The sequence below is a fragment of the Phalacrocorax carbo genome, chromosome Z, assembly GCF_963921805.1.
Source record: "Phalacrocorax carbo chromosome Z, bPhaCar2.1, whole genome shotgun sequence".
NCBI lineage: Eukaryota > Metazoa > Chordata > Aves > Suliformes > Phalacrocoracidae > Phalacrocorax > Phalacrocorax carbo.
In genome coordinates, this window is record NC_087548.1 from 39919220 (window position 1) to 39941748 (window position 22529).

At 42.4% G+C, this 22529-nt stretch overlaps 1 protein-coding gene across 3 annotated transcripts in view; it reads left to right on the forward strand.

The window, feature by feature from the left end:
- Positions 1 to 354: 354 nt before the first annotated feature.
- Positions 355 to 22529, forward strand: part of CEMIP2 (cell migration inducing hyaluronidase 2) — a 51469-nt gene continuing 29294 nt past the window's right edge. For 2 of the 3 annotated variants that reach the window (XM_064439619.1, XM_064439621.1), the window contains exons 1-5: positions 1371 to 1490; positions 13398 to 13734; positions 18461 to 18601; positions 19120 to 19681; positions 22330 to 22499. In XM_064439619.1, coding sequence (XP_064295689.1) covers positions 13410 to 13734; positions 18461 to 18601; positions 19120 to 19681; positions 22330 to 22499 — 1198 coding nt within the window. In that variant the 5' untranslated portion in view covers positions 1371 to 1490; positions 13398 to 13409. Of the gene's footprint in view, positions 626 to 1370; positions 1491 to 13397; positions 13735 to 18460; positions 18602 to 19119; positions 19682 to 22329; positions 22500 to 22529 lie in introns of those variants that run through there. The other variant, XM_064439620.1, reaches the window with a different exon arrangement.

Below are 22529 nucleotides of genomic sequence, written 5' to 3' on the forward strand. Positions count from 1 at the left end.
CTTACTGGTAAACAAAGAAATCGCTAGAACTAAAGTTACTTGGGCCAGTGTTTATAGGAATGTAAATGAGTTACCACTTCGTTTCCAGCTGTCTGGAATTTTACCAAGGAAATAATTATGTTGAAAAACGCTGGCTATACTTCCCAAACCATGTCACTGAAAACATCTCGAATCTGATCAGGGCAGGTTTGCTTTGGTTTTTTTTGTTGATGTTCTTGGTGGTGGTTTGGTTTGGGTTTTTTTGTTTTTTTTTTTTTTTTTCATTTGTAATGAGTTTGGCTCAGCCTTGGTGCACTGGAAACGGTGGGAGGTCCCAAACTTAAGAGAAGCCCGTTGTCATATCTACATCGAAGCTGACAGCCTGGAAGGTTGAGGTGCCCTGGAGATCTGGGTCCCCAGCAAAGTTAAGTCCTGGAGCTTCGCAGTCCTTCTGAATTTCTAAACCAGATTGGTGTTCTTCACTGTGTAACAGCTATAGGCACTGGTTCATTGAAGTTCAGAACGTTTTGGGGTTTAGTTTGATTTTACTGCAAATTGGACTTTAGAAAAGATTCACCAGAAGGCAGAACGAGATTTTCCAGCAAGTTCTTTTCCCATGTCAGAGACCGCCTGGGCTGCGACGCTCGTAAGTAACTCTCTTCCCTATTCCCTTTCAGCCCAGCAAGCCTCCATGTAATAATAACTGACTCGTACCTTTCTGCTTTTTACCAGCGTCGCCCCCGACTTACTGGGCACGTCCGCCCCTGTGTCCTTGGGGGACAGCACGCTCTGCCTCCCTCGCTGCCTCCCTGCTGCTCCTCCACCTGCTCCCGAGCTGCGGAGACCTTCCGCACCTCCCCTCGCAGCACCTGGGCGCGTCTGTTGTGGACTTTTGCGGGGGGTATTTTTTGGTGGGTTGGTTTTTTGTGGGTTGCTTTTTTTTTTTTTTTTTTTTTTTAAATCGGACATGGGCATCTAACGCTGTGTTGGGTATTTCAGCTGTTATTTAGCTTTTTTCCACGCCGCCCGGGGGAGAGCCTATGGTCAGGGCAGAGGTGCAAAGCGCCCCCCGTGCCCGCTCCCGCCCCGCCAGCCCCAGGTGCTGCAGGAGGTGGCCCCCGGCCAAGGCACGACGGGTGCGACGGCCGGGGCTGCAGCAGCCCCGCCGGGCCAGGGGTGGCCGGTGGCGGCAGGGCGGTGCCCGACTGAGCGCGGAGGGGGCGGGGCGGTCCTGGCTGGGGACGGCCCCGCTCCGCCCAGTCCCGGCGCGGAGGCGGGGGCGGCGGGAGGCGGGGCGGCGGCGGGGCGCAGCCGCCTCCTTTCGGGGCCGGGGATCGTCGCCCCGGGGGGTGGGGTGGGGGGGGGGAGCTGTGGCCGCTGCCAATTGCGTAAGGGCGGCAGCCGGGGCGGGGAGCGGCGGGAGGCGACGAGCGGCGGGGCGGCCTCCCGCCGTGTCTGGGGCGGGGAGCGCCAATGCCGCCTCCCTGAGCGCGCCGCTGCGCCGGGCCCAGGTGAGTGCGCGCCGGGCCGGGGCCGGGGCCGGGGCCGGGGCCGGGGCCGGGGCCGGGGCCGGGGCCGGGGCAGACGCCAGCGGCGGGGCCGGGGAGCGGCGGCGCGGAGACGGTGCTGTCGGCACGGCAGGCTGGCCTGCAGCCGGCCGCTGTGGCACCGGCCTCTTTTGTTCCCGGAGCCGGCGGAGGGGGGGAAGGAGGGAGGGGAGAGCACGGAGCGGGGGCGGCGGCAGCCGGCGGCAGGGCGGGCAGGGCAGGGCCGGGCCGGCGGTGGGCGCCGCCGCGCCTGCCCGGAGGAGCCGCCTGCTCCGCCCGGGGCCGTGCGAGCGCGTCTCGGGCGCTGGGTGCGGAGGCGCCGTGTGCCCCCCGGCCGTGGGTGCGTGCGTGCCGCCGTGTGCTGGCAGGTGTGGGCTCCGCGCCCCTCCGCGGGGTCCGGCGGCAGGTGCCGCGGTGGGGGGCTGCCTTCGGCAAGGTTTTTGTGAGCGCTCCTGACCAAATGCTCCCGGAGTCGCTCTGGGAAACAAGGCTCGGCTCAGAGCTTTTCAACGGCACTAACTCCGCCGGGACCTGTCCTGATAGGCGTCCCCGAGTGCCTGGGTTATTACGGATTGCTTTTCTTATGGCTGATAACTGGCAGCCTACTTTACTTGCCCAGCAACATGGGAAAAACAGTGGGAGTTGTGTATCTCAACCCTTTTAATAAAAGAGGGTGTGCGATGATGAATTCCCTACATTTGTGCTACATCACAGCTTAGATGGGGGGGGGGTGTGCTGAAGACAGTATCCTTGTTTATATTTAATCATGAATTAGTGCACAGATTTTTTAAAAGGTAAGAGATTTTAAACTGCTGAAGAGTTATAAAAACGAAGTAGTACCTGGGGCTTGACAAAGGCAATGCAATGAAGATAAAGCAGCACTTCAGACATTTGTGTGGCATTTGTCAAGTTTTGATGAATCACAGAAAAAAGGTGTGTAACACCTTATCTGCCTTACTGATGTGAAATGGCGCATGGGTAGCAGCAGGGAGCTGGGGAGGTTAATCTTTGTTCTTAGGAGTCTAGCTCCTGGACGTGCTTTGTCTACATGGATCCTGTGCAATGCCAGCACAAATGTGAAGTCTTCTGCCAGATCAAGTTTGTTGGGCCTGTTTTTCTTGCTCTCTCCCTACTAATACAGCATCCAGCAGAGGTATGTCAGGGGCTTGAGCTATGCAAAGTATCCAGAAGAATAACAGTTTTATGTAAAGCACAAGTAATGCCCCAGCTACGAAGGGATTCAGGAAAAAAAAGAAGGAAGAGGTGGCAGGGGGAAAGACAAGAGGACTGCTGTGTGGTTCTTGCTGAAGTGAGACTCTGGAAGTGTCTTCTGAAATCTAACATCTGATCTGAATGGTAGCTGTGGCCTGTGCTGCTTTGAGATGTGGACAGATATTTTTTCAGTGCTGGGCTGTAGGTCTCTTTCATTATGAGCATTAACACCTTAGCCCCACAATGATTTGTGGGGAAAGTGGTAGTGAGGGTTGGCTGGAAGCTTTTAACCTGTTCCTCAGACTTCTTGCTTATTGGTGGAGACACTAAGCAGTAGAGGATGGTGACCCTTGTGTGGAAAAACTTGTTTTCAGCAGGCCCTGTAAAATCCACTAAAGGTTTCCCAGCTGTAAGTGGTCCCATAATGAGAAGAGTTACTGTTTGGTGGCACAGCTCACATGGCTTCCAAACTGACAAATCAGCAGATGGGTTAAGGGAACAAAAAGGTTGTCTTTCTTCTAAGGCGTGAATATAAAAATACGTGCAGCACAAGGAGATCTACTAATCATAGAGGCTTGAAAGACTAATTGCGGGACTTCCTTGGTTATTTTACAGCTTTTTCTAATTTTTTTTTAATAAATCTCAGTTGATGCATATTTTATTAGCTTGTACTTGAAAGGAGGTTGGGAGGTTTTATTTCCTTGATGCAAGTAGATGCCTACATACTTTGGATAATCTGGACTAGAAATGTTCTTTGATTATGGATAATTTATTATTTTGCTTTTGATACCAAGCACAGTCTTTAACTTCCTTTCTCATGTGCCCAGCACATTGCAGAAAAAACCTTTAATAAACAGTTCTAGCATACTGTTTTTGTGCATTTTGAAGTCAGTCAGTTGAGCTTCATGGTGTGGAAGTCTCACCTCCAGAAAATGAGCAGTTTTCTGCAGATCATTATTTTTCCTCCATGCAAGGAAAGATGGGAATTAGAAATGTCAGGAATGTTACTCAGTGACTCAGTTATGTTTATCTTACCTGTTGAGCATGAGGTAACCCTTTGCTTCTTTACCTCTGGGAAGACACTGACCTCTGTCTTTGCTGGGATGAGAGCTCCACCTCCATTTTGTTATTCCTTGTGCAGGAGATGGGGGGAAGCTGGGGAGGAGGGCGAACCTGTTCCCCAGTGTTTGCTGGGGGCTGATGCTACAGCCTCTGCAGCTGTAGAGGTACACCCCTGCAACCCCTGCCCCAGAGCTAAAAGAGCCCCTCAGCTGCAGGGCCACATCATGCATCTCTGCAAGGAAGCTTGTCCTTGTCCTTGCAGCAACTCTTGTTTTTTGCTGTCTCCATGCTTGCATCAATGATTTAAAAACTGCTGACAGAAATTAGTGGGAAAATTATCTAGGAAATCTCACTTTCTATTAAAAAACTACATGGTAGGAGCATAGCCTGAAGTATATCAATAAGCTTGTTCTTTGCATTAGTGAGGCAGTTCTATTGAATCGCCTAAAGTATACATCAAAGCGTGATTAAAATCTGTATTGCAAATCACAATTTCTTGTTTGGAATCAAATCACGATTAGACTTGATCCATTCTCAGTGGATTTTTAATAAGAATTTCACTACTGATTTAACGGAGATGTTTTTGGCAAGCCAAATAGGAATGAATTGTTTGTAGATGTGGGTGTAGAAATCCACAGAAGTATTTTCTTGGAATAGTAATACTGAGAAAGGAAATGGAGAGGGAGTAGACAACTAGATACCTTGAAGAAAGATGTGAGGGAGAAAAGTGATGTATTTGCCAATATGGACAGGAAAAAACACTGAAGATGTTAAGGGATGAATGCTTTAGAACTTGTAACTGGTTATACTCCTTTGTGCAGAGGTTAACAAAAAGGAATGTACTAGTAGCTCTTCTGTCTTTTTGGCATATGGGATTAAGAAATAAAATAAAAAGTAGTGCAGTCATGCAAAATGACTAGCTACACCTGGCAGGATATTGCAGGGCTTGGCTGTTGGGTGCAAAGTTCATGAAGTTTCCTAGAAAGGAATTTACCACAGTAATCCAAAATATGAATACAGCCAACAGCTCAGCAGAATGCATGCTTAATGGTGGATTAGAAGGCTTTGTTTTACCCCTGAAGACTTACTTCTGTTTTGAGATATCACAAATTTACAAAAATCACAAACAGCATAAGGGAAGTGATGGCAAATCCCTTTTGTTTTCTAAAATTGTACAAGAGTTTTATGTTGTGTAATTAAATCACTGTTATTCACCAGACTCTCAACTTAAGCAGTTCTGTGATGCCTTAGAGCCATAGAGGAGGTTGCCATTCAGACATAGAGTCAGGTTGTCCTGCGTTAGCTTAGATGTAGAAACTCTTTTCACAAGACTGCTACTTTTAAGGCTTTGTGCTCTCACAGATTTAGCTGGTATGTGCCCTGTCTTTCTGGAGGCCACCATTTCTACAGTAAAATTAAAACTGTTCCTATGTTTCAGCTAGTGTATGTCAGTCTGGCATGTTAATTTAAGCAGTCAGATAAAGGTGTATTTTGTACTGATAATGTCAACAGACAGTCGCAGTGGCTGAGCTGAGGAGGGATTTGGCCCTTGTAGGAGGAGGTGATTTGGAAAAGTGGGGGCAGAAGACGACAGTTAAATGAGATCTTAAAGCATAGTAAAAGAATGGCCACATCATATCAGACAAAGTGTCCATCCAGACAGTTAACTGATGTCTGACAGTGATGAGTAATAGATGTCTGGTAAAGACACTAAATAATCTTGCTACTGCTTCCAGCTTCCAATACCTTACGGTTCAAGGACTTCCTAAGCTTGAGGCAGTATCATTTATAAAACAATACTTGACTGACTTCTCTTCTGTGACCTTGTTGCTCTTAGAACCTATGTAAATTTTTGAAGTCCGTAGCATCCAGTACTGAGTCAGGTTCAGAAACATCTTTGTTCACTTTTTTTTTTCCCTTTTTCTTGGAAGAGACATGAACAGTCATTTGCATTCTCAGCACTGCTTCTGACTGTATGGACCTGTGTCATATATCCTCTCTCTTAGTCATCCTTTTCCAGGATGAAGAATCCTTTGGGGGTTCAAACAGCTAAGAGGTGCTGATGTCACAGCTGTGGATGTGGATGTGATTTGGAGCTCTTAGCTTAATTATCTTTTAATGCAAACTCATTTAACTTCGCTCACAAAAATGCAAGACAGCCCTGAAAGAATGTGGGTGTGCAGCTAGAGCAATTCAGCATCTCAAGCAGCATTGTTTTCTTTGTGGCTGATGCGTAATTAAAAACTGCAGAGACAGTCCTTCAAGCAAGCAGAATAAGGGGTTGCATATCATTTACTGAAATTTGAGTTGGGCTGAAAAACAATCGTAAGACCTTAAGAGCTTTACCTAAGAAGAAAACCAGGGTAAGTACAAAGAACCAGGATGAAGAAGAAAGAAATGCATACATTGATATGGAAGAGAGCGTGTAATACTACTGTTTTGTGTTTTAAATACAATTTAAACGCGACAACCCACTGATTACTAAGTGATTCTGTCAATACACTCAGGAGTTTCTTGGAATATCTCTGCTTATATCTATTGACCAAAGCTAAATATGGGATCTGACTCTTTTTTCCCCACTGCCTGTTATATTCTGTACTGTCATATATGCTTATAATCTATTTATGAGAGCTTTTCTAATTTAATAAGAAAATAGATATCTAATCTTTCCTTCTTCCTCATGAATGGATTGCAGGTCAGAGCTCTGCTTCATCTGCTTCAAGGTAGTGCCAGTAAGTAAACTGGACTTTACTTCTCTGAAGTGTATTACCATTACATAGAAAATTTTTCTGCACTGAAATCTTAAGACACAGATGTTTTCGATGGGATCTGTGTTCTTTTAGAGGCTGCAGATATCTGTAGGTGATACCACTTCTTATCATCTGTATGAGAAGTAGTCCAAAAACATTTTTTTTCCCCTAACATCATCTTCAGGTTCTCTGAGGTCAATGCTGCAAATCTGTTACTTTCACGCGGAAGCTGTTGACTTAAACAGAGCTATTTATTTGCTTAAAAGTCAGCTTCTACTCGGATGCATCGCTGAGCTGATGGAGACCAAAGTGTTCTGTAAACTAACTCTCACAATGTCCCTGTGAGGCCAGTGACCACTTTTTTTCTCATGTTACAGGCTTGGGGCCCAAATAAGCTGTGACTCACACAGCCAGCTAATGGCAGATGGGTGCTTAAAATGCAAGTTTCCACTCTTGATCTCTTATGCAAGCTATTAAGTCTTTCATTTCTAAAAATGAGAGAAACAGTAAAAATTATTCCATTCATGTTGCCTGTTTCAGCATACATGCCGTATTTCCTAGTGTGCTCTGTTAGATCCTCTGTATTTAGGTCATTGGTTGATTTACTTGTATGCAAAGAAACAAATGGTTTCTGAATAATTTCCTCCAGCAGAATGTGCTGCTATTTTAACAATGAATGAAAAACGGAATAGAGTTCCCCAATTTGTAAGTGATTTATAAAGAATCACTTTGTCAAAAAGAAACAAAAGGGGAAAATATTAAAGTCACTGGAATTGTCAGGCATCATTTTAGATACACGAGACCACAGTTCAAGGCTGTGGCTTCTGGCTTATGTTTTTTTGTTCCAGTGGCTAAGATATGAAAATGTTACCTGTGTATTAGAGCTGACTGAATATAGCAGTGCCTTGGTCACTTAAGAACACTTGAATGCTTGTAGGATAATGTTTGGTGTCCCGGAATTGGAAAAGATCAACATGTCCCTGCAGTTTCTGCAGTAAGACACATCTGTGCAGAAGAACAAAAAAAAAATCCTTAAATTTTATGCATGAACTTCCTGAAAAGTTAGATATTTCATCTGCTGCATTAAATGCTTTCCTGACAATTATGTAAGTGAGATCAAGTGGCTGCTGCAGAGCTCACTCACACAAACTGTGGGTGAAGGACAAAAGCCCAGTTGTCATCAGGGAGAGGAACCATTTTTCTTGTACAAAACCCCACTTTGCCTCTGATCTTTCATCCTCATCCTTAACAGAGATCTACCAAACACAGTCAGAAGAGGCTAGGAACTAAATTCATGGCTCTCCTATATGCTGTAGGCCATGAACCCAAGAGTGGTTTTGCTTGACATGCTGTAATTTCATGCTTGTTCCCACAGACAAACTCACATTGCACAGGCTACAAATTACTTATCCACTTCCTTTGGGAAGAAATCTTCTCACCATCCTTCCCCCCACCCCAGCATCCTTTCTAATCCATAGATATCTAAATTGTTTTGCATATCACCTAAACGTAATTAAACTTTCCCTAGTCATATAAATAGGTTTGAAATTTTCCTCTGACCCAGAGAAAGACTTGTGTGCTGAAAAGATTTCATTAGACCAGCTGGTGAAGGTTACTTCTATCTACAGACCTTGTCTTTTACTGTAAATATTATGCATGCTTGCACTTCTGTCTCTCGATCAGTGGTACTTTGGAAAAACTTTTTTAATGAAGTGTGGTCCTCAGCTCAAGTAGTTTCTAGTGGCTGTGTATCATGCAATTCTGTGTGTTTTCTGTGTGCCAAAAATTCAGTAAAAATTAATAGTTGCTACACAGGAAGTTCAGAAAATCTGGTGCAAGATAACTTATTTTTGACAAAGTTTTATAATTCTTACTGTGTTTGTATCTCTCACTGACTGTTGCTGTCTGTCCCCTGATTTTCTTCTGAAACTGTTGGGCAAGCGAGAAGACTCAGTGGTGGCATGCAGCAAACAGCATACGTGATAGATGATGTCTAGAGTTTTTAAGCTTTTTTTAGGTCAGCTGAGATTTTTCAAGCTGTTATAAACATTGCTGTGATTTCCAACAGTTACTTAGCTGTCTTAATGTGTTTCGCTGTGCACATATACTTTCCAGCTTTTGCACATGTGGGTGGAAAAGTAGGTTCCTACAAATATAGTGAAAATTATAGTGAATAGGTGTAATTTCAAAACAAAGCAGTGGAAGAAAATGTGGAACCAGGTAGGAAAGCAAGTGGGCACCCGGTGTGTCTACTGGGAGTCATTAATTTTCATAATGGTGAGGTTAAGATTTGTTGAACTGGGGACTTCTAAGGCACTTGAAACATTGTCCTGAAATCAGTATCTCCATTGTAGTTGACCAGCTTGGAGGCTTGTGAAGGTGTGCATGTCATTTTAGGAGGTTGCTTTATACCACTTTCTGTTCAGTAATTGTAGCTACTTAGGAGCTTTCAAATACTGACTTCTTGTCCCTTTCCCTTCTCTTGGGTTTCTCTCTGCCCTTTGATCTCATACCAGACAAGTGCCTGTGCCAGGAAAGCAACACTAACCACTGCAGCGCTGTATTGCATAAGGAAATATTTCCCTTTATGTGTGTGGTTTTCCCCCACCCTTCCTTAGTCGTCTTCTTAATAGGGATTATACTTTGAGATTAAATGGTGTGGTAATTGGACAGCTAGTGGTGTTTGATAGCCCAGAGCAACAGAAGTGGGGTTTCTTCTAGTTTCTCTTTTGTTTTATTTTTAAGAGCTGTGAACTATGCATCCTTAAAATGTGCTTTAAGGTAAGCATTACTTTATTTGCACAGTATGGAAGTGTACTTTCTTTAAGTTTTGAGAAGGGACAAGGGTGCAGCAGTTTTCTTAGCATGTTTGATGTGCTTTGTTATACTAAAATTTTGGCAAAAGTGTGAAATATCGTGGTGTATTTCTCACATTTTGAATGGTGTTGGGTGATGTTTTGAATTACCTTGTGAAAGAATCCAATTCCTTTCCAGGAAACCAGTCCTGAACCAAGTAACAGATAAGCATGCCGCTCACTTCTGGGTGCACGCTCATGTCTCAGGAGGTTCCGATGGGTTGTACAGTGCATATGTTTCTAGTTTCTGCCACTGTGGAACAGTGTGGGCTTGTATGAATGTGTAGTAGTGGCACAAGTTAAAAGTGGTGAAGCAGTACGTGAGGAGACTGGAGATGTTGCAGCCTGCTCAGTGGTTTATTGCTGTCTGCCTGCTTAGTTTTGCTGTCCACACAGCTCAGCTGCTCTGTTGGCAAAACCAGACTTGAAAGTAATCACTTTTTACTTACGTGCTGTGCAAAGTAAACTCCTTTTTTTTGTTTGCTTGTTTTGTTTTTTAAAGGTCATTTAAGCTGAGTTGGCTGTTGTGATAAGTATGAGAAGTGCTTACTTGCTTATGTTGTGGAAAGGGGTGCATAAGCAGAAATCTGGGTTGTGTGGAGTAGCACTACTTTTGCAAAAAAGCGGCATGCAAAGACCATAGCCTTCAAGCAGATGGGTGGTAACAGGCATATCTTGAGATGCTCTTAGCAGAATCTGTGCATTGGAAGCTTACTGGTACTGGTGAGCTGGAAGTACAGACTTACATGTGGCCTTGACTAAAAGCTGTGGTGAATAATGGATTTGAAATATTGTGTGATACCCTGTTGAAGGCTGAAGGGTGAGAAGTTCGGGAATACTGAGATAGCAGCCTGTGTGAATGGCATGGCAAATAACAGGTTTGTAGAGACTGAATTCTGTATAACTGTTAGATAAGGTAATTGGTTGCATATTGTGCAAGAACTTTTATTGAAATCACTCTGAAGCAAGCTGCAAAATAAAATAATGCATCACTCTGTACAATTGTCACTACAGTACAATTGTAGAAGTGGTGGTGTTCTTGTCTAGGACTGTACCATCAGGAGGAGATGCCCAAACCATGAGCTTCTTTAGGAGACCTCCTACTTCTGTGGGTTTAGGAGATCTTGGTAACAGGAGTCAGTCCTCTTTAGTATTATTAGTGGCAGATGGTCTCCTGGGACCTCTGATCTCAACATTTTTTGCCAACCCCCGTTTTTAACAGGAACACAGGATAGGCACAGGTCAAAGAGAAATGGCAAACCTTGAGTGGAGAAAGAAAGTGTTACATAGAAAAATTTGGGTGCGTGGGAACTTGCAAGGCAATGTGGTATTTAAATAGTTCAGGCAGATTTTTTCTTTTTCCCCTGCATTCTCTAGGGTGTAACTGACCATATAGCCAACTACTACACTTGCATTTTTGTGGAGCTATCTGAAGACTTCCACAGAGTGGAAATAAGTCAATAATTTGAATCAGATTATCAGTGTGCCTCAGTTTTACAGAAAAGCCAGTAGCTGTTCTACACGATAGAAAAGATCCTCCTTTCAGCTAGAGAATCTCAAGTAACACAGGAAGAGGGAAGGAAGTGTTGAAATGGTAACTCCTGTTGCAATGGAAAAATATACAGTAAATCTTTTGATTGTTCTAAGTATCTCCTTATGGCTTTGTTTCATTATTTTTATTTTGTAATGGGTAAGACAGTGATCCTGCAGTCTCTTTTCCACCCATCCTTGGGATGACCTGTGTTAGCACTTGAGTGGGATAGCTGGAAAACTTTTACAGTTTGCAGAATGAGGCTTGCAAACAAGACTGAATGCTTTGTACACACAAAATATGCTTGAGATTTGGCACAAGTGTTTTCAATGTCTATTGTAATGAATGACTTTTCTTAAAGGGCTAACAGTACTTGAAGAGGCCTTAGCAGGCAAAATTGTTGTTAAATTATTTTGTAAAGGTGAGTTAAGTTTTGCATAACTGTTCTGGATTTAGTTGATATAGCTGTGCAATTAACAAACTTGATAACTCTTTGTATCCTGTTATAATGAACACTGTAACCATTTCGTCAGTGTGATAAATGCATCATCTGAACACTTTTTAACCAAGTTTAAGGAGCTGGGGATCCAAACCATTAAAAAAAATCTCAATGTTGCCTCAAATTTCTTTAAATTTTTAATGAAAAAGGTACTTCAGTGTTTGTTACAGCTAAACACAGATAATGCCTTTGAATTGGTTGAACAGCTCCTTCTCTAGTCAGCTTTTAACACTACTTCTAAAACATAGAAATGATTGAGTTTTGACTGCTGAAAAATGACTAGCTGAGTGTAAAAAAAGCACATGTGGTGAAAGCAAGCTGTTCTGCAGTGCTCGTAATACATTGGGTGGTTAAGCTTGAGAGCAGAGGATTAGGTTTGGGAAACAGTTTCTCAAAGAACAGAAAGGAGAATGGTGAAAATCAATTTGCTACAACGAGCAGGTGTGAGAAACACTGCTGGAGCACTTGGCATAATTTTTGCACTCCAGGATAACTACTCCAGTTAATGTTTCAGGGCCTTTATTGTCATTGCACGTACATCTGGAGATGCATTGTCTCTCATGAAAGGCTAATCCAGCCCATTCCATAGTAACAACTCTTTCGCCTTGAAACAGTGAAGTATCAGATTTTGCAGCATGTGAGACAAAAGGCTTCTTTGCTACTTCTCAGAATAAGATTACAGTTGTCACGTTTCTCCTTTACCAGCGTGCCTGGCACTTCAGAGTATAGCTCAGACTTCCCTTTGTTAATGGAAGAGAAAGAGGATCTTTATGCTCTTCTGTTATTGGTAGTTTTTATTTTCATAATTCATTTTGCTATTTAATACACACGACTTATGCCTAAATCCTGAAGGGGATTTAGTCTAGAAAGTTAGGTTTCAGTTAACTGAAACTTGAGCAGCCTTCTCAAAAAACGCCATCCCTAAGAAATGTTAATAAAAAGAAATCATGCCAACTCTGTGAATACTCTGTACAATACAACACAGTTGACCAGAAAGCCTGAGATAAGTCAGATGCAGTTTTGTGTCTCTTAAAGGAAACCAGGTAAGTGTGGTAGGCTGCTGGTGAGGATGAGCCAGGCAGTGATGTTTTTGGTGGGGTTTTCTCATTGGTTGCTTCAGAAAAAGATGGAAACAATACTAGTAACTGAAATAAAAGTAGCATGCGCTTCTGGGTGATAGGTACAGAGTTATGGAGCAGTCATGTTGCTGCCAGGCTCTGTGTCCAAACCCAGGCATCTTGGCAATGGGGAAAACCATGAGGTTTGCTGAACCAGGTGCAGATGCCTTTCTTACAGGACCATTCCTGATGCACCCCTACTAGCAAACAAATGCCGCTGTGAGTAAATTAAGAGTTGCAGGCTCTATATGCCTCAGCTAATTAAAAGTGTTGACTAAGTTGCATCAGCGTGAATATAAATAAAACTATGGTACTTTGCATACTAAGTGTAAATGCTTTTTGCTGCTTCCAGTGGAGAAGGAAGGCTTGTCTCTTTCAGCTTCTTCTCCATAAAGGAAAACAATGAGGAGTTTGTTCAGCTTCTGCGTGCAGAAGAAATACATTTAGGCATTCTTTGCATAACTGTGGGGAAGAAAGGGTTGCTAGCTTTCTTATTGTTCAACTTGTTTCTTATTCACTCTGAGGAATACCTAGTGGAACTACAAAGAAACAGTCTGTGCTGTTCTGTGTTCCCATACCAGATGGTTTTGAGTTTAATTTTGTTGAAGATATATGTACTATTGTTTCAAGCTATTATACCATGGCAGATGACCAGTAAGTAGCAACTGAGTGACTGATACTTTGTAAATTGCCAGTTTCAGTGGCTGTTCTTCTTAACAAGGCATGTGGCTTTAAATTTGCTTTTAGTTTTTTGCTTGTTTGGTTTTTATCATGCATTGTACTCTTCTGAAAGCCTGTCTCTTTTTTTTTTTTTTTGTCCTCTATGTGTGTGTGCATGTTCCAGTGACTTTATAACATGCAAGACCCTGATGCCAGGGGGAGCTCCCCTGCTTTCCTCCGGCCTCAGAACGGTAGCAGTCACAGGTCTTCAGGGTATGTCCCAGGGAGAATTGCCCCTCTCCGTCCCCCGCCACCTTCGCAGACCCATGCTGCAGCTGAATTTACCTCTGCGAGACAAGAAGCCCGGACAAGACTCCCATCTTTACCAGTGGATCAGCACCGCCACCAGGCAGAAGCCAACAGACATAAAAATACTCTCATTTGCTTTGCCATTTCTAGCTTTTCACTTTTTTTTGCATTGGGGATTTTTTTGGGAATAGCTTCAAAATATGCTCCAGATGGTAAGTACTTTTGCAAACAATATCATTCTAGAAGTTAGGGTCTCTGTGAACGTAATTCAATAATTCAGCATCAGGATGAATGTTAAACGTTAAGTGCAAAAAATAGGATGCTTACTGCAGAGTCTTTGGGGGCTAAGATGAGCTCTTTTTTTCTGTTTTCAGTGTCATTTTTTGTTTTTACTGTGAATGATTTGATTTACTTACATGAAGCAAAAAGGCATATCAGTAAATACAGGCTACTGGTGAGGGGGAAAAGAGTATGTATGTTCTGTAATTATTGTTGTCTGCAGAAGAAGCTGTCTGATATGCTCACAAACTGCAGACAAAATTAATTCCTGCCTGTTTGAGCAGTAACTGAGGAAGGTTGTAAAAGAGTGTTCAAGTGAAAACATTTAAAAATCTGTGAGAATTTATACCAACAGAATGTGTCTGCTTTGTTTATACACAAATTGGGCAGGCACCTTTTTGATCTGTTAGCCCTGATATTTTGTGGTTCGTCTTAGAAGACTTGGTAACTTTCATGGAATTTGGAAAACCTCCCAAATAAGTCAGTGGTTATAAAGCATGAACAGGTGATGCAATTAACCGCTGATCACTAAGTATACATCCTTCTGGCCAAATACTGGTAGGAGTTGCGATGAGATGCAGTTGCTAAAGCTTGGTAGTATAGTTTGGTGCGTAGATTGTTTTGTTGGGGTGGTGGGGTTTGGCTTTGGGTTTTGGTTTTGGGGTTTTTTTGCTTGTTTGGGTTTTGTTTTTTTTTTTTTTGTTAAGCCGCAAGTCAGGTTTCTAAAGTTAAAGAGGGATTTCGGTTGAAACTGTTGGCTATTGTAACACAACAGATTAAGACTCCTCAGTGGCTTTTGGCATTAACTCAAAAGATTCCATTTCCAAAGTCAGTGCAACACATCCTGGAGAGTTAGGTGGTCAATTGAAGATTTCAGATGACAGTACAAAATGAAAGCACACATCTAACTGGACTGCTCTGGGTAGTGACTTGCTGAGATCTGTTCTTGGGTGAAGTTACTGTGCTTTCCTAATCATTATGAAAGAAAACAAAAAAAACTTGAGGGAGTAGTAAATGTAAAGTTATTGCTATGTTGTGATCTAGATCACTGGTAAGCAGGGTACATATCTGCAGTAAGTACTTCGGTTATAACCATGTTCAAGAGAAGGCTTGAAGGGTGATTTGGCCAGTTGACTCTGAGAAGTACTTTGGCGGGGGTGGCGGGGGAGACACACACACTATCCTGCTTTGATACCAAGAATTCAACTTTTAGTTAATTAAAAGTTGTAGACTTTGGTGATGATTTTAGTAGGAGTGAGGTGTTACCTTGTGCTGTGGGATACATAAAAAAAGAGTCCCTTCATGCTATAAAAGCTGATAATGTGAAGATGGCTTGCCTAGTCTAAAAATGTGAGTGGTTTTGAAATGGTTTTGCTTCAACCACAGTAGCTCACTCCGGAGACATTGAGTTGTGCAGATGTTTTGGGCAGAATGCATGGGCACCATGTGGTTGATGGATCATTGAGGATACTGAGGATGTTGCAGGGAAAATGGCTGTGATTTAGTATACGGGCTTTTTTTGTCTATAGTGATGACTTTTGTAAGGGCTAAGGAGTATCTCAAGGTCCTGACTGCTTTCCTTCGATGTCCCACTGCTTCTCAATGGAAGCCCAGGCCATTTTTCAGCATTAATTTTTGCATTGTGTCTTTCTGAAGTTTCCCTGCATTATCCTTTAAAGAAACCCAACATGCACCCGCAGAATCCTTTGGAAACCCTGACATAAGAGAAACTCCTACCAAGGCACCAGGGAAATTCTGGCTTAAATTTTAATCTTGCAATGTTGTTGCAACAACTCCCCGAAAGTTTCCCAACAGGTTGAAATGTTCATACGCTCAGCTCCAACCTAGCCCATGCTAGCAGCCAATGACAGCAGTTCCAGCTAGGTGTGTTCTTCTTAAGGGTTAATTCGAAATCCATATTGTCAGTACCTTTAATGGCTGTTTAAAAGGCAATGGAGAGAATGTAAGTCTTAGTAGTAATTGTGTGTAAATCTTAAACCTCCGGCATACCTTCCCTGGAGGGAAAATGATACTTGTCTGCATTTCTATTCCTGCCTGTCAGCTGGTTTTTTTTCTTCCTTGCTTTTATCTTGCTGTCATCATCATTTTTCGAAGCAATCTTGAACACTGGCAATCAGGGAGAGCACTGGAAATGCAATTTCCTTCCCCATTTCCAGGGGCTTATGTGCAGGGTCAGGATGACAAGCTGGGGAGGTATTCAGGGAAGAGTTCTGCTTGGCCTTTGCAGCTCTTGGCTGGAGCTTGCCCAGGGTAAAACAGGATCCGCAGAAAACTTAGCTGCCAAACTGTGATAAACTTACAGTGAGCATAATATAACACTGATAACTTTTTTTCCCCAGAGGCCTTAAACTCCAGACTAGATGGCTAAGCAGGTAAAAAGGAACTACTTAACTACACCTTCATCTCCTTCCTGTTTTTTCTCCTGCCAAGTTTCATATCCTTGCTCCAGCACATGGAAGGTTCTAGGGTTTCTGTGGCATGATGTGGGTGGGTTTTTTTCTTCATGATTTGCAAAAATATCTCTTTCTCCTTCCCCAATTCTGAGAAGCAACTAAACCTTAAGAAGAGCTGACCCATTTTTACAAAAATGCTCTGAAACAGGCTTGACTTGAGAAATTTTCAACAGCAGTGGTTAAATTTGGCGAGGCGATAACTACCTAGTATTTTCTGGTCTCTGCTTCTGTTTTCATTTAATCTTAACTATAGAGGTAATGACTGTAGTCTGTAAAACCTAATCAGTAGTTTTGGAGGTAACATATGGTGAAGCACTCAATATTTGATGTTTCCCTGCACCCCACTGCAATTGCTAAGGGAGAATTTCAAAATACTACTTCTGAGCACATCTGATCTACTTGCCAAAAAGTTGATCCACTGTGCTTCAGAAGCATGCTTGTATTACAGGAGTGCCTATTTCTCATCCTGGTGGCTTTCTTGCTGGATTGTAATGTACAATAGATTTTTTTTTATACCTCTTATTTCTGACATACAGTTACTAGATCTTCTCTAATGTAAACCAAGCAAGCAGAAATCATGAGGTTGCTGACTCATGGTTTCCTCACATTGCCCTTTGCCATCAGCCAGGAAATATGTGTTAACTCACAGTGCTTGTGTGTGGTGTCTGGGGGAAGGGGTTTAGTGACTCTGCATGAGTCAGGCGATAGACTTGCATTTATCTGATGAGTGCTCAGCAGCCTTGCTGATCGCAGTGGTTCTTGGGTTTTTTTTGCTTTTCTTTGTGATGAATTTCATCTTCTGAATGCTGTCTTCGTAGGATCCCCCACAGATGACTTTCTTTTCATTTTATTTTTTATATTACTACTTGGATACCTTTTGCTCTTATGCAGTTCTGCTAATTTTTTCCCACTGGTAGTCAAATCTTGGTTTATGTGGGTTTCCTGAGTTGGAAAGGATTTGAAATGTGGAGGGTAACACCAAAGGGAAGACATTTCTGTCAGCAAAACTAAGGCTGGCTTGTGTTAAACTTGTGGATAGGTTTCATTTTCTTTAGATTTTGCAAGAATGGGCTATTGCTAATAGTTTTTTGCCCCCAAAGCTGCGTTGCAGTTGTGTGGGTGTTTTTCTCCAGAAGATGAGGTGTGAAAAGGCTGTTTGACTGTAACTCTCAGTTGGGCTGCTAACCTGTTTATTTTGGCATCTTTTTGGTTATATTTTGCTTAAGAAAAATATTGTCAATCTGACTTTTCTTTTGGTAAGAAAATCCAAGGAATGTACTTTCTGTTTTTTTGTAGTATGTTTTTGCTACTGCATTATTCAGCTGCTTAATATGCTAAAGATGTGCATGTTGTAAATGCTACATGGCTGTAATTTCATCTGAAATCATACAACTCTCACTTCCTGCTGTTGCCTTCTCCTTCTCTGGCCTTGTAGTATGGTGGTGTTGCCTGCGTAGTGCCAGACTTTAGCAGGGTTTCAGCAAGGTTTGCGTATGTCTCTGCTCTCACGTGCCTTGTAGCCTGACAGTCAAGCTGACTTCCTAAGGAGTACAAACTGAGTTGAGGCCCAATTGTCTTGTCTCCCACAAAACTGCTTGAACCAGTAAGGTATTATGCTAAATATACTAAGGATGTCTTGTCTCTGTTTGTCCCTTACCTGCAAACCTACAGGGAAAGAAGTTATTTGGGTGCTTAAAAGCAAGAACGGATCAGCCTTTCTCACACAGGGAGAGACCTTGAGGGTGGTGAGATATTTAGATGATTTACAACTATGTTAGTTGGCCCAGGTAGCTGGCCTAGGACATCCAGTGTTCAGTGTAATCTGGTTGCCTCCCACCTACTTCTCATCTACTGCAAATGATATAGAAAATATAATTTTAAAAATCTGATGGGGTTTGAAAGTATCTTATTGTCACAGTATACATTGACAGTTCAGTCAGTGATCATCAGTAGCTTAATTCAGTATAAGAATGCCTTCCCACCCTTGAGAGTTTAGCCAGCTTTCAGGCATCTTTTAGCTGCTCAAGTACAAACAGTAGCATCAGTGGCTGCAGCATTGTAACCACAAAAGGTGAGAATCATTTGTGGGTGACTGACTCTACCTTGCTCATGTCTGTCCTAATGCTGCCTTGATTGATGTGATGTCATTTGTTTTTTAAAAGCTGAATTTCACATTGTATTGCAGAGAATTGTCCCGATCAGAATCCTCGTCTTAAAAACTGGAGCCCTGGAAAAGATCCTGAAAAGAGAGTTATTATCAAAAAAGGGGATTTGTTTCGTCTGAACACAGATGCTACAGTGCACTCTATAGTTATACAGGATGGAGGTATGAAATGGCAAGATGAACACCATGCTTCAGTTTACTGCGTAGTTTTTGCTTCTGTGATTACACGAAAATGGGTTGGAATTCTATGTTGCAGTTTATTGATCGGTTCCCCTGCTTTTACTTTTCAGTGCTACCAGGCCAGGAATATCATTAAAAAGATGAATGAACACTGTAGAGTCTTTCCAGTGGAGGATTGATGTGTTTTTCTGTAGGATATAGTAAAACTGGTGTAGTAGCCTGCCTTGCACAAGATCTGATTGTCTTCTGATGGTGATTGTGGTATGTTAATAATTCTACCAAAATGGCAGAGAAAATTAGGAATAAACTGACCAAATTCTTAGAAAGATAAATCACAATTGGTAGGAGTTACTTTCCCAAATACTCATAAACATATGTAAGAGCATTACATCTTAATTCATGGGTATGGAAAAATCTATTTTTTTTGTTGTTCTTATTGCAGAACTTGGTTCCTTGAGTTTATCTTGCTTTAACTTACAGAATTTTCTTTTTCCTTTTAGGGTTACTTGTTTTTGGTGATGATAAAGAAGGTTCTAAAAATATTACTTTGAGAACTCGATTTATCCTGATAAAGGATGGTGGAATGCTTCATGTTGGAGCAGAGAAATGCCCCTATAAATCCAAAGCAACTATTATTTTGTATGGGAAGTCAAACGAAGGTGCTGATGTGCCAGAATTTGGCAAAAAATTTATTGGTGTGGGCCCTGAAGGAACGCTGGAGTTGCACGGGCACCAGAAGTTATCATGGACTCTTCTGTCAAAGACTATGTATTTCTCAGGGCTGGCCTATGGTGGTCATACATTTAAAAAAAATTTTTCCCGAGGACTAAATGTGAGAGTAATTGATCAGGACACAGCAGAGATTTTGGAAGCAGTGAAGTTTGATACTCATGAATTTTCAGAAGAAAGCGTGAACTTCCAGAACTTACTGAAAAATGGCAGTCCTGGTCGCATTGTTGCTATCGCTGTAGGAGATTCAGCTGCTAAAAATCTACTGGAGGAAACCAGAGTGACTATTCAAAATCTTTTGGGAAGCAAGTTTGTCAGAGGATTGAGTTACAGGTAAATAATTTCTTTTCCCTTTTGTGCTGAGTAAAGATTAGCTACAGATTCTGCTGCATTTGGGGAATTTGTTAAACTTTGACACTGCTCTTAAAGTCTTTAGAGGATTCTCAGTGTTGTACATGAAACTGCAGTAGTAGTATTCAGCATGCAGTATTTTGATAGTGCAGAGACTGATAGTTACAAGAATTTGTGTGATAAACTTTATTACTTAATCATTGCTCACTTTCACTGTTCTTTACGGAATTTAAAACTGGGTGTGGCGAGGAATTTTTTCTTGTTCAAACACAGATAGAAAACAGTTGCTAGGTGAAGCTTTTAGTGCATATGACTTTACATTTGGAAGAACAAGGAACACCAAGCTAGAAACTGAATACAGGGAAGGGGTACTAATCCTGTATATCAAACAGTGTCTTATTCATACCTGTGCACTGTTGAAATGAAAGTACATGACTCCTCCACTGATTCAGCAAGGGAACTGATCTGTGAAAATATTTTGTTATTGAAGTATACTTGTAAGGTGTTTCTGTATCTTTTGACCATTCTTTTCAGTTGGTCAGGGTTTGGATGGTGGGACAGTAGAAGTAGTATAATAGGAATTATTAAAGCGGGAAACATAAACTGCTGTGGTGTTTATTTAGTTGCTGCGAGTAACTTTTTGTGGTTCATGTCCTGAACGTGGCTTTGTGCTGCACAGGGATAGCAATATAAATGAAAGAGTCACCAAATACCTGCCAGTCCATTCTTCAGCTTCCATTAAGATGGTATTGTATAACCTTTCTATTTTCCAGGAAATCAGTCGTTCAGTTTTTCCATTCTATTCTTACCCCTCACTGTCCTCCAGCATCTGGGTTGTGGTTAGTTTCCTCCCTCTGCTTTGGCAGAGTCAGGCTGGGCTGTCAGTCAGGATGGCATGTTCTGACCTCGGTTCCCGTCAAAAGCACGTTTGTCAGTGGCTGTGTAAGCATGTGGTCAGGGGATGGAAAGTGCTTGCAGCGCTGCCTCTGTAGCAGTTTGGTCAGAGGTGCTGAAACCTGGATGTCCTGTAATAAGTGCCACCTCCTGAAGGCAGGGAAGCCCGTGTGGCAGTTGTTCAGGTTGCTGTGCACCCAGCCCTGATCTGGCCTGCAGGTGTGGGTTTCTGGTGTTTGTCACTGTCTGTGACATCCACACTGGTTTGTCTGAAATAAGGAACTTCTTCAGCCTGCAACAAGGAAGAAGCAGCCTTTCTTCCTTCTCTGCTGAACTGATTCTCGTCTGTTTTAGTTAGTGGGTAGAGGCTCTGTAAGCACATAAAATTGTCTTGCTCTGTGGAAGACAGGTGAGCAGCTTTCCCTGAGTGTTCACTGAGAAAAAGCAGGGTCGTTTTGTTAAACTTGTAAAGCTAGTGAAGGAGATTTCAGCATGGAGGTGAATATTCTGTTACATCCCTCTTGCCTTCTGCCTCTTCCTGCAAAATAGCTCTATTGATTTTAAATTTTAGTATGTGAAACCTTCAGCTTTGCTGCTACTGAAAAGCTGGCCCAGTATGTACAGTTCCTATGAACACGCTAACACTGAACAGTTTCATTTGGCCTTTTAATCCCACTGAACATCATGAGGGGACTGAAGTAACTGGATTGAAGGTGGTTTTAATATCTGCCTTTGAATCAATCATTAGCAACAGACTACAGTCCAGCTAGCTGACAGTGTTTTCACTTGGGGTGAGTGATTCAGCTTTAATGATGCAAAGTTGTTCAGCTTTTTAATAGATGATCTCGACTGCTTCCTTTGCACACATAATTATGGCATTACAGAGCAGTAAAGGGCAGCAAAATAATCTTGGTTTTTGCACTTGGTGGCAGCTTCCTGTGACATGCAGTTTGTTTTTCATTTCCAAAAACTTGGATGCATTGAGCAGAGATGTAGGAAGGGGAAGGACATCCAGAACAGTTCCCTACTCCACCAGTGCTCAGCCAAGTAGATGTCTAGCTGAGGGAAGGGCCAGTGAGGGGGGGAAAAGCAAAAATCCTTGGTCTCAGCCTTCAGAAACATCAGTGATACCTTATACAAAGGTTGAATAACAGCATGTGGTTCCTTTTCTGGATCTGAGCATCTTGAAATATTCAAAAGGTATTGGCCGTCCAGTACAGTGATTGCCAGCAGCTGCTGCTGGCTATGTCCATCCCTCCCAGACTGATGCATGCAGAGTCTCCTGGGACTCTGTGATGCCGCTTGCCATGGCGCTGTGACGGCAGCGGGCTGCAGTGGGAAAGTCAACACTGGCTCCTAGTCTTCCTGTGCTCTGGTACAGCTGTTTGGGAGTAGGATCCTGTATTGCTTCTGTCGCTTATCTCTTGTGATTTGCTTTTGGAAAAAGCATGTCTTGTTGGATGTTGTACTAAAAATGTATCTGAAAGTCTTCTCCGTTAACAGCTCTTGTATTTGCCCGTTTGTATGCAGGACATCCAACTATTTTAAACTGTTTCTTTTCAATGAGGTCTGCCCACTTTTCTTCTGAAATTTGAAGATCCGTTTCAAAATTAATTTGGAAGAGCAGGCAAAAACATTATTTATTACGTCTGTGCTATTCTGTGTTGTCCTTTACCTGTCTGTGAATAATTTGTTAAGAACCATTATATTTAAATATTTACTTTTGTTTTTCACAGACAAGCCTGGGCTTTTGTTGGTGTCATAGGTGGTGGAAATTCTTCCTGTAATGAATCAGTGAGAAACTATGAAAATCACAGCACTGGTGGGAAAGCCATTGCTCAGAAAGAGTTTTTCACAGTGGATGGTCAGAAGTTTGTTGTGAGAGCTTACAGTGAATGGAATGATGGTAGGAAAGCATTTTGTGAAATCCTGCCGT